At 37.3% G+C, this 12170-nt stretch overlaps 1 protein-coding gene across 2 annotated transcripts in view; it reads right to left on the bottom strand.

Annotated features, from left to right (window-relative positions):
* Positions 1-12170, bottom strand: part of EXOC6B (exocyst complex component 6B) — a 635729-nt gene that overhangs the window by 227250 nt on the left and 396309 nt on the right. For both annotated transcript variants that reach the window (XM_045286668.1, XM_004696081.3), the window contains exons 17-18: positions 9147-9281; positions 358-537 (exon numbers count right to left, since the gene is read on the bottom strand). In XM_045286668.1, coding sequence (XP_045142603.1) covers positions 358-537; positions 9147-9281 — 315 coding nt within the window. The remainder of the gene's footprint in view (positions 1-357; positions 538-9146; positions 9282-12170) is intronic.

Genomic DNA, 12170 nt, shown 5'->3' with positions numbered 1-12170 from the left:
AATGCAAAAAAAGGGAATAAAAAGATCAGAAATGAAAGATAGATATCCGAACTTCTAACTCCTAAATGTCTCTTTTATTTTTACCAGACTTACATTATTACTAATTACCTTCAAGGCAGCAGGAAGTAAATATGATATTAAAGACCTTTCTCAGAATAACTAAAATGCAAAATTCAACAAAAACATTATGGAAAAGGTGTCCAAACTTCATTAAGAGCTGATAATTATAGTGTGATCTTTTATATGCTGAACAACTTCCTGGCTAGTTAAAAAGGAAACTAACATCCTCACTACACCAGACCTTAAGAGAAATGCTTTTCCACACTCTGTACAAAGTAAAGAGCAACTGTCACTTACAGGAAGGTGTGTGAATACAGCAAAGGTGCTACGTAGAAAGGCAATGAGGTCTACTAGGTAATCACTGGCCTTATTGCCCAAATCTCCTGTCATCCAGTCGTAGTCTGCTAGCTGTAGAAACTGGTCAATCTTCTGGTTTAAATTTGTATAAATCTCCTCTTCAGCTGCATGCCTAGCATCCTATAAAACAATGCAAAATTTGAAAGATAAAGTAAATTACGTACCGGGCAAGGGTAAACTACAGTATGGATACAGTAGAAAATTATGTAATATTCTACCCACTTATATCTTATATCCAATTAACTAACACAATTGGAAATATTGAATAATATCATAATTGCCATTATTTTTACTTTTTCCCCAGAGAAGTTCCTTCTTCAGGTCTACACTTCCTTGCTTCACTAAATGGGTCAATGACCTGTAGTGGCCTCACCTAATCCACATCCTTTTTCACTTTCCTAGTCCTATTCAAAAGGATTCCTAGTGTCTCAGTGGGTTAAGCACTGCTTGCTAATCATAAGGCTGACAGTTCAAATCCTATGAAAGAAAGACTAGGCTGTCTGCTCCAATAAAGACTGACATTCTCAGTAACCCTATGGGGCAGTTCTGTAAGGTCGGCATGTTGAACTGATGGCAGTGAGTATTCCTGTTCAAAGTTCAACTTCTTTGTAATATGCTTATCAATCCTTTGATATTTTCTTATTTCTTTCCTTTAGCTTATAAGTATTCTGAAGTTTACTCACCATATATACACGAGTATAAGCTGACCCAAATATCAGCCAAGGCACTTAATTTTACCACAAAAAAAACATGCTGAAAAACTCAGCTTATACATGAGTATATGCAATATTTAAAACAAGACTCTTAATGTTATACAAGGAGTTCATAAAAAGTTCGTGAAAAATTCCAGTATCTCTTTCTTTTTCTGCAGAATTTTGAAGCCTCCTTGTATATTCCCTAAGTTATGATCCTACTTCTCTCCCTTCCTCAAAGATTGGTATACTCTAGTACCAGGGAAACCAAGTAGTACTGTTACTAGCATTCTAGTTCAGGCATTCCACGCCCTCTTGGCCATCGACTTTAGATCTCCTGTTCTCTTGTCCCTGGGTTTGTGGGTCCCCTCTTCTTCCCCGCCAGTGTCCAGTCCCCCAGGAACCGTTGTTCTCATTGTTTTCTCAATGGGGTCGTTTATCCTGCCTATCTTATATAGATAGACATGAAAAAAGGGGGAAGGGGGGAGAATAGTCTATGAATAGTTCCAGGCCTGTCTGCTGACCCTTAAGAATGTTTTCCAGTCGTGTCTGATGCAATGCCAAGCCCTGCTCCCCGATTCTGAAGTCTATTTCCAGAATTCCTCAAGAACTTCGTTGCTTTGCTCCCCTTGCTGCTCTGTTGCACTCCCTTCCTGTTATGCCCTGGGTGTGGTGGGGTCAGACTGGGTACAATTCCCACACTGTGTCTCTGGCTGCAGCAATAACTTTTTGACTTAACCTTTGTATTTCCTAAAACTTGTTCTAAGCCCTATAAAATGGTAAAGCAAAAAACCCCAAAAGTTCTGATGGTAAATTTTTAAAATGGTTTTTCATGAGATTCATGATGTACATTAGCATATGAAATCAGGGCTCTAAGAAGTACCCTAGGATTAATGCTCTTAGAAAAGAGAAAATCGACAGCAGTCAATGTAAGATATGAAAACAATAATAATATATAATTTATCAAGGAGTCGGGAAGGTGGGATGTGGGGAAAAAAGAGGAGCTGGTACTAAAGACTTAAGTAGAATGTAAATGTTAGAAAATGATGATGGCAACATATGTACAAATATGCTTGATACAATTGATGTATGGAATGTTATAGGAGTTGTAAGAGCCCAAATAAAGTTATTTAATTTAAAAAAATATATATTCTCAGGACGAAAGGTCTACAATGTACCAGGGCAATTACTATTCCGATGCTACGAATCCACTAACATGGCTAGTCCCAAGTAACCAATCACATCTTTGTGATCATGTCCAATTTCCATTTTTAGTCTGATCTTACATGATCTCCCTGAAACATTCTCTGCTTAAAACTGTTCTCTCTTGCTTGTCATGACACCATTTCCCTTTTATTTCTCTGGTCTCTCGTCACCTCACTTTCTCTGAATAGTTTAATCAATTCTTACAACTCCCAGCCCAACTTTATTCTACACCCATATACTGTTTTCTACACCCATAGACTGTTTCCTAGTCACCTGGAACCCACAGGTACTCTGAATTCATTAGGTCTAAAATGACATTCTCCATATCCCCAGTTTCTACTTACTCAGTTAAGGCAGAGATTTAAGCAACCTTGGATTCTATTCTTTGTCAGTCACTGTGCCCTATAAATTCTAATTCCTAAGTCTCTAACTTGTTCCTTTCTACTTCCATTTGAGACATGACAAGAGATTTCTAAGCAGCCTCCTTAATACTAATGCTATCTTGCTCATATTAACTAAGAAGTTCTTGTTTTTTGGGTTTATTTTATGAAAGCAAATCTGACTTCACAAAAATAATTGATATTTTCTTTCTCAATGATTTGTACAGCAAACATCTGTATCTTGAGAACCTGAAAGAATTCACTAGTTACACCAAATACATCTTGCCTAATTTTCATAATTCTTTGGCAAAGTTCTCATTTCTTCCACATTGTTACTCAATATAGGTTTTCTACATCTTCTTGAATAATTTCCAGGCATATATTTTCCTACATATCCTCAAATTTATTTATATTTATAACAAAGTATTCTAAGTATTAAATTTCCTCAGACACAAACTTGGTAGAATTGCAATTTATTTATTCATTCCCTTTCCTATTAATTAGATAATATAGTGTGATTATTTATTTCTTTTTAATGCAACACTCTCTTGCTAAAAGTCTTTCAAAAACTTTAAGGTAAAGTCCAAATTATCTATCAATATAAAACAAAGTACTTCACAAGTCTGTGATGAATTCCTTCTATATCTCGTTGCTACCTATTCTACCGTAAATAAGCCTGCTTTATTTTACCTTTCATCTTTCTACATTAGATCTCTCACCCCTGCCCAACTTGCCCTTGTCTGGATGACTGCTGCTGATCCCAAACCCAGCACAATGTGCACAATGTGGTGGCAAAGCCAAGAAAGGACAACTCATCCTCTGTAGAATTCTGCTACTCTTCTAGGCCTTTCAGTGTCACAGCCTTCAAAGCCCAGTCCTCAATCACCTGCTCTACCTATACTAAAAAGAAATCAATTACACATTGTGAAATACCTCAATTTTATCTCTATTTGTGACTTTGCCTTGTATATTAAATATCTCTATGCAATAATAATACTAAATATCTTAAATATCAGTAGAAAATATCAAAAGTAGAATTTTTCATGCTACCTACCCCTCCACACATTCGTGATTTATCATATGATTTTTTTTAAACAGTTTTATTGGCACTTCATTCATATACCATACAATTCAATAGTATAATTGTATCAAGAAGAGTTGTACTCTCATTTTGACAATCCATTTTAGAACACTTTTTCTTCCCTGTACTTATCGTTTTTTCATTTGTGGCAAAAACATACACAACAAAATATTTTCCCATTCAACAACTTCTACATATATACTTCAGTGCCATTGATTATACTCTTAGAGTTATGCCACCATTGTTGATTTCCCTTTCTACATTATTCCACCACCACTAACATAAACTCAATGTCTGCTAGCTAAAAGCTCTTCCTCCAGCACCTATGGTAACCGTTGGTCAAATTAGGTTTCTTGCCCTTTTTTTTTTGGTACTTTCACAGTTGGCGCTTTTAAAAAGGGTTGTATATTCCATCGATGCTTTACTGTACCCTGGTTGTGACCCCTCTGTGGGGGGATGTCTCATTGTCCACAGATGGGGTTTGGGGTCTCTGCTCCAAACCCCCTCGTTCTCAACAATATTTGGGTTTTGTTATCATCACCTTTGCATCATGTGTGCTTTTTTGATGAAGATTTAGTTAATACCTCACTTAGATGGTTAGTTGTATGAATACAAGACCCCAGACACTATTCTAATTGATAGCTGGACACTATCTACTTTCTTCATCAGACTTTGCTGTAGCACTCACATCATCAGTTATCTATTGATAACTGAGTATTGAGTGAGTATTGAGCAGGGCCATGTTATAAGAACTAACTGTTCTTAGACTGGGGCTAGAATTAAATAGAAACCCAAAATCCATTTACTTGTCAATGGGTTATTAAGGACTCTGATTTACATTGGTGGTCATATTATAACAAAAATTTAAAAAAATAAATAAATAAAAGCCCAGCGATTAAAACATAGCATCTGAGGTCTTAAAGGCTTGAAGTCAAACAAGCGGTCATCTAGCAGGGGAACAACTAAGCCCACATGGAAGAAACACCCTGCCTGTGCGATCATGAGGTATCAGTGGGAACAGGTATCAGAAGTTCAAAAGCAATCACATGGATGTGAAGGAGAAAGGTCAGAGTGGAGAACCAAAGCCCGTATGTTGATAACTGAACATTCCCTCAAAGAAGGGTCACACGGAAGGGACTATACATCCAGGGTGCAGTATAGTACCAAAGATAAACAAAACATTCCTCTAGTTCTTTAATCCTTCCACCACTCCCCACTATTATAACCTCAGGCTTACCTCACAAATTCTGCTAGACTAGTGTATGTACACTGGTATAGATAAGAGCTTTTAATACTGGAATCCAGGATAGACAAACCCCTTAGAAACAGTAAGGGGAGTAATGATTCTATATGGGTACAGGAGGGGAAGGGTAGGAACTGATAGCAATGATGGCAGTATAACCCCACTCAAGGGGGCCGATGATCAGAATTGTAAGTGAAGGGATATATAAGATGGTGTAGGATAAGTAAAAAATAAATAATATATAGTATATTAAGGTTTCATGAAGTCTGTAGGCAAGGGAGTGAGGGGATAAAAAAGATCTGATATTAAAGGGCTCAAGAAGAAATAACTGTTTTGAAATTTATGATGGCAACATCTGTACAACTTTGCTTAATATATTTGATTTATAGATTATTTTAACATATGTAATAGCCCCCAATAAAATGATTTATTAATAAAAAAATTAAAAGCCAACAAGAATAACAACAGCAAAAACAAACCAAAAGATCCAAAAAACATAAAACAAAAGAAATCAAAAAGAAATATTGTCCATCGTAACCTTGGGGTATAAAATAATTACAATGATAACATCAATCATTTATCCAATGGCATAGAGTTTAGGTTACTGCTGATGTGAGTTTATCCGAGAATAGTCCAACTGCAAGCTGCAAGCCATGAGTTGTTGCTCTGTACAGAATGATTTCTTATTTGATTGATCTCTGTTTACACTGAGCTTGGGATTGGTTCTAGAAGAAATTTTCCTGTAACTTTTCTTACACAGGGCAGATCCTTGCCTATCAGATTAATACCTCTCATATTCATGCAAGGAGAACATTGAGATACTAACTGTATGGTGCTTCTTGGTTCCCTTTCATTGGACACTCACCAAGCCAGAGGTGTCCCCACCCCCATCCCTCAAGGTCTATCAATCGCCATTTCCCCTGTCTTGGAGTGGCCACCCTTAGTTTCCTTTCCCATCAGAGAATTTCAGTTCTAAGTCCAAGGCTACAGGTAATTTTGAGGTCGGACCCAGTTCGTTCAGTTAAGTTTCTAAGTCGAGTCCTTCTGGTGTGGCCATTGGGGGATGCTATGGTCCCTGTTAAGGCCAGCTTCTAAAATCATAATACTTAGTCCATGGTGTGGTTCATCAAGGGTTGGGTAGAAACATATGTGAGGTGTCTACCCAAGAACATAGAACTGGGTTTATTCTCCCCTTAGGTTCCCTACAATTATTGTCTATTTGTTTATCACTTCCCGAGGTGAGATTGTTCCTCCACATTTACCTACCATACCCATCAAAAAAATATCACTGCCTCCTCTGATGCTCCCCTCCCCTGGTCTTAACCTGGCATTCAGTAAGGTCCTTCTCTCATCCCTGTGGCAGGCCTGCTGATTTGCTCTTGTCTTGTCTCGATGTTGTATGGCATCAAGTGGATGGGCCCTTTTCAAGGGAACCTTTTCCCCCTTCTTAAAGAAGTGACCCTAGCTAGCCCACATGAGGTCGCCTCTTTTGAAGTGGTTCTTATGAAGTGCAGATAAGGAGAGTGGCATATGTTCCATGGCTGGTAGGCAGACTATTCCACCCTTGGTTACGCAATTTATCTCTAAAGTTTGTTGTGTTTCTCTCATCATTCTTGATCTTAATATCACCACCCATCATTCAGTTGGCTCAGTCCCAAACCTTGAAATTATCATGACCTCATTCCCATAAACCATGTATAACTCAATCATAAGACCTATAGTCTTAATCTTCAAAAGTATATCTGACCAATTCCACACCTAACATCCCATGGTTCTTTGGAAACAGTCTCCAAATAGGCTTATCTTCATCTTCTATTGCTGCCCAACAACCAGCATTACCATTAAAAATCAAATCATCAGTACCATCCCCAATTTTCTAACAATTTTATATCTCATCTCAGAATAAAATCAAAGTTACTGTGGTCTATGAGACCAAAATCAACTGACTCCTCATCTGCTATCCCTGCTACCACCAGTGATAGATACATCACTACCTAGCCATATAAACCCCTTTGGTACTCCTTGAGCACACGAATATTCCTCTTAGTAGAATGTTTGTCTATCAAAAATCCAAATGATTCAATTTCTCCTTTCATCTGGGTCGTTTATTTTTCTTACTAGTTCTGACCACTAAAATCAAACAAACAAAAAACAACATTGCCATTCAGTCAATTCTGAATCATACATAGCAACTGTCTCACTAGCAAGAATATGTTCTGTCGAGACATTTACAAAGCCATTTATTGAAATCACTAACTTATTGAAAGCTATGGCATATTCATTTACTGAAAACCCAATGAAGTATAATTCTACTTGGAAATACATGGGGTCAATGGCAACTAGTTTTATTTGTTTTATAACAGTGCCTGGTGTATAGTAGATACTTCATTAAAAACTTATTGAATCAATGAGGAATGTAACATACTCTTCTTGTGCGCCTTTTGCATAGTTTCATACAAAAGAAACTATGTCTCTCTTGACTGTAGATTATAAATCCTTAATCTAGGGATTAGGTGTTGCTGTTTTTTAATCTTCCTTCTCAAGAACCCACCAGACTGTCAACAGTAGATACTCAAGGAATCTTTACAGTGGAGTAAATGGATAAAGTCCTTCATTCTCTTTTGTAATTGTGAGGACATTCTACGAACAGGGAAAGCTAAGAATGACAGTCTGATTATGTCACATACGGCGGAAACATGACAGAACTCAGTAAGAAAATACCTTGAAGACCTTCTGATTCTTTTTGCCCTTTTTCCAGCATAAAGGTTTCCATCTGCAAGGGAATGTTTTCTGGAAACAGTAGCTTAGGAAAATACACAACATGTAGCTGTTATAATTGCCATGTTTATACTGAGTTCTGGGTTAGCTGGTCTGAAACAGCCCTGGTAAAAATAAACTTTCAATGTGTTTTAAGCAATCAGGGTTTCCAATAGGCACTGTCAACATGACCTTTCATGGTCTCAGAACTTCTCCTTGACCAGGTATTTGACTGTCTGTTCAACCCTATGGCTTCCTGTCTGCCCTAAAGTTTGCCTCAGCATTTTCAATGCTGGAGCAACAACAAAACACACAAACCATGGTTTGGAAATATTGCTGACTAAAAGAATTCAAATAATTTGATAAGCCCATGAAATAAGAAAATTGAGACATGGGTTGGAAAGAGCAATAGATTTTACATATCCCCGATATGGTAGAAAGTATATGTGAAGCTTGAATTCTAACTCCCTGACACCCTATTCCCTCCTGAACTCTAAACTTTAGCCCTTCCCACATCTTCTTTCCTGAAGAAATTTTGGCTTTCCCAGTAAAGCAAAATAGAAACACTTAAGGTCATTCTAAAGTTCTTAAAAGTTCACGTCATATTTTCTTACTCATATTTATTAAATAACTATTTCTCTCACTAAAATATATTAATATAAGACTATTAACCCAAACCATACAAGTTAGTCTTTAGGTCAGAATTCACCCATTTAGTGTTTCAGAAACTGTCTTCTTGCTTTCTTTTTTTAATACTCGAGTATAGTTTACATGGCACTATAAAGGAATTTCTAAAAGCTTTTCTAAAATTAGGCACTTTTCCTCCAGAAACTCATCTACCACCAGTCCTTCTTTTGTTCTACAAGTCTTTTCTTTCCTATTTGATCTAACGCTGGCTCAGAAGTACTGATATGCACTTCTGAGAGAAATATAAAATTACAAGGAGGAAGAATGTCTCACTAAAAAGTACAATAAGACATTGGACACAAGATATTGAAAGGAAGAGACTGCTAACTAAAAACTTTTTAATGAATGCTGATGTCAACTATAACTACTATTATCGGGCCACTCTCAGGACTTAATGTCTGTAATGAGGGTCAATTTGAGAAATGCCCATTTTCATGTACAAAACAGAAAGAAAGGTTCAGGGTATATAAGTTTAGTTTTGGGGTTTTCTTTAGTTTAAATGTCCAGAAACAAGCACAAACATTTGCTTTTCTGAGGGGAGAAACACGGGCTGGGGTAGGACTCAAGCACCCATTTCCCAGACCATGCTATGTATCACAATGCACCCTGAGGGAAACAAAGCCATGCCGGGCAACAGGTTCCGCACTGCGCACAGCAGTCCCACTGCTGGAGGAAAAGCTCACCTTAAAAGTTGTGGTCCCATAGAGCTTGGTGGTGTGAACTGTCTCCGGAAGCACATTGGTGATATTGGTAATAAATTCTTCCAAATATTTACAGGATTTTTCCAAGTGTGTTGTGTTGATGATAATCTGGACCAGCTAGAAAACAATGATAAGAGCCATAGTTTAAGTATTCATCCCAGGCTACATGGCTCAATATAAATCTGCAGGTACTAGAAAACAAAAAACAAGTGCCCAAAATGTGATAGCAGAGGTCATCTGCATCCCGCAAAAGGCCTGTTAAAGCAATAGGTTTCCATGGGTGTCAGTGGGGGCGAGGCGATATCAGGGCTACATCTGTATTATGCATTCCCTGTAACACCCTGACCAGTATGCCCCGCATCTTAATCCCACATCTTGAATTTGGAGGCTGAATTTTGGATACAAGATTATTAACTTCCATAAAAATATACACACAAAAATATGAATCTTTAACTTTAGAATGCTTTCAGGGTGGGTGGGGGGGACGATGGACAACCACCAAAGAAGTAATTCATCGACTTTTTGCTTTCATTCTGTTTCTCCCTCAGAGGATGACTAAAATAACCTCAAAAATATAAGTTGTCTAAATTAAATCACTCTTCTTCCTGAGTGGGAAGGTGGCTACTGGAAAAGTTGTCTTGATGTGGAGTCAGAAAAGTAAGAGAGTTAATTTAGAGGACTGAATGAAAATTTTCTAATTTAAAATTAGCATTACCTATAGAGATGGCATTCTGTCTATCAAAAGAAATCCTAATAATAAGGAGGAATCGTGTCATGTTATTGAAATTAAAAAAAAAACAGTAGCAGTCAAAGAGAAAATTGTCCTGTTTTGCAGGGTATTGGCAGTTTGGAAAAAAAAGGAGGCGGCTTCACTGGGTACAGTAGTAATTTCCCATGACTTTTTAAAGATCTGTCAACACAAAAGATCACCATGAATTGCATCAATTGGCTGTCAGTCACTTTTGAAATGTTTCATTGCTGAACATAGAATAGCTATTAAAACACTCCCGGATTACAGTATATACCATGTCATTTTCAGAGGGAATAATGTCTGTTAATGAGTCCTAAGTGATCTTTACTCCTGAATGACAGCTACCAAAATCCTCAGAAGCACATTTACAAATGTAAAGCCAGATGCTTTGGGGGTAATTTTAAACTTAAGGATGAAACAAAGCAATTTCAGATATCAACTTCCATCAGAGTTAGAGCTCCTTTGATGATATTTTTAACCCCTGCTTCCCACTCTCTTACAAAAATATACTGCTACAGCAATCCAAACCAGCCTCAACATTGTTTCAAGGACATGGAACTAACAACAGATGAGAGATTTGTTATCTCTTAGATAAAGTTCTCTGAGAAAAGAAAACACAAAAGACAAATAATTACCTCTCACAACTCTATAACAGAAGTCACATAAGTTCCAAACTGTTAAGAGGTAAAAAGATGTTTTGTCTCTCCCTCCCTGTATCAGAAAGGAAGGCAAAGAGTCCCTATAAAGGTCACAGCCTTTCCAACCCTGCTGCACTTGCTCCAGTGGAACCTGAGGCATGATGACCAACAGTCCCGTATTCTTGACGAACTCCAGGGTCAATGACCTCATCATCTACAATACTTCACAAAACTAAACTCTAGATTCCAAGAAAGGGCGTCTGTTCTCAAGTCAAAACTGTGCCTGGAGTGTCCATTTCTCTTTGTGTTTCACATGATAATAGTTTGTTTCCAAAAATAGAAAATACAGGGCACTGATGCTTTCAGAGAACCAATAGAAAGCAAGAAAATGAGACACTAGACTCCACACCACCAGCATCCCTAAACCATTAGACCTACACAAAGACAAGGAACTAGAGAGCAGCCTTGGTTCTCATTTATAAAACAATGAGCTATTTTCTAAGACTTCAGGGAATTTTATCTCAATTTTCCCTAGTCAGGATCCAAAATGCTGTGTCTGCTAATTCATTTGATATTAACTCCAACACCAAAATATCTAAAATACTTAGAAGTTATGAGTCTAAATTTCAAAGTCTAATATAGTTTATATTTGACAAGACCTACACTTGAACTTTTTTTTTAACACAATCTGAGTAATAAGAGTGCTGTTATCACAGCAGATGATAGAGCCATGGGATCATTGATCTCAACTATAATAAAAACGAAAAAGGAAAGCATTTGTTATTTATTCAGTACTCCTGGGAGAGTATTACAATTGTAAAGATATATATACCAATATGGTATCACTAATAGGATCATTAAAAAAGAAATAAGAAAAGGACCAGGATAGAAGTCAGAAGAGGCTCTAAAATTAGCTTCTAAATATGGGACAGCAAATGTGAACAGAAGGAATGATGGACTGACAGCAATGACCTCAAATACACCAACAATCATGAAGATTTCCCAGGCCCATGCAGTGTTCGTTCTGTTACAAATAAGGTCATCATGAATCAGATAACTCAGTGGCAACCAACAATAATTAATATGGACTGATTTCCTGCCCACTAACCACAAGTAATCCTCAATCCTACTTTCCATGTAACCACAGTATCCAACATTAATCAATTCTCCGTTCCTTATTTCCACAGAACTAGTTTATACTTCTCTCACCTCCAACCTCAACACTTGCTCCCCTCCTCATTCTCACTTACAGTTTTAGACCTTGCTTTCTACCCACTGAAATCATCGGAAAGACTACCATACCTCCCATCTTTTACCCGAGGTGAAAAGCACAAAAGTCATACTACATATCAATCCAGAGATGTATTCTTTTCTCTCACATCTCATTTGTCATCCTTTGTATCATTCCTAGTAGAAATAGCATACACTATTTCTCCCATAAACAAAACAAAATTCTCTTAGCCCTAGTTATCATGCCAGCTGCTATCTCATTCTCTGGATTCCAAAACTTCCAAGAAGTACTATACTGCTGTCTCCAACTCCTGCTTTGTTATTTTTTTATCAATTAAAAGGTTTTATTTTTCTTAGCTTTATTGGCATATAATTCATGCGCCATAC

Source organism: Echinops telfairi, unplaced genomic scaffold (genome assembly GCF_000313985.2).
Source record: "Echinops telfairi isolate 266 unplaced genomic scaffold, ASM31398v2 ScPeMD7_9;HRSCAF=40, whole genome shotgun sequence".
NCBI classification, from domain to species: domain Eukaryota; kingdom Metazoa; phylum Chordata; class Mammalia; order Afrosoricida; family Tenrecidae; genus Echinops; species Echinops telfairi.
This window is presented reverse-complemented; position numbering and strand designations above follow the sequence as displayed.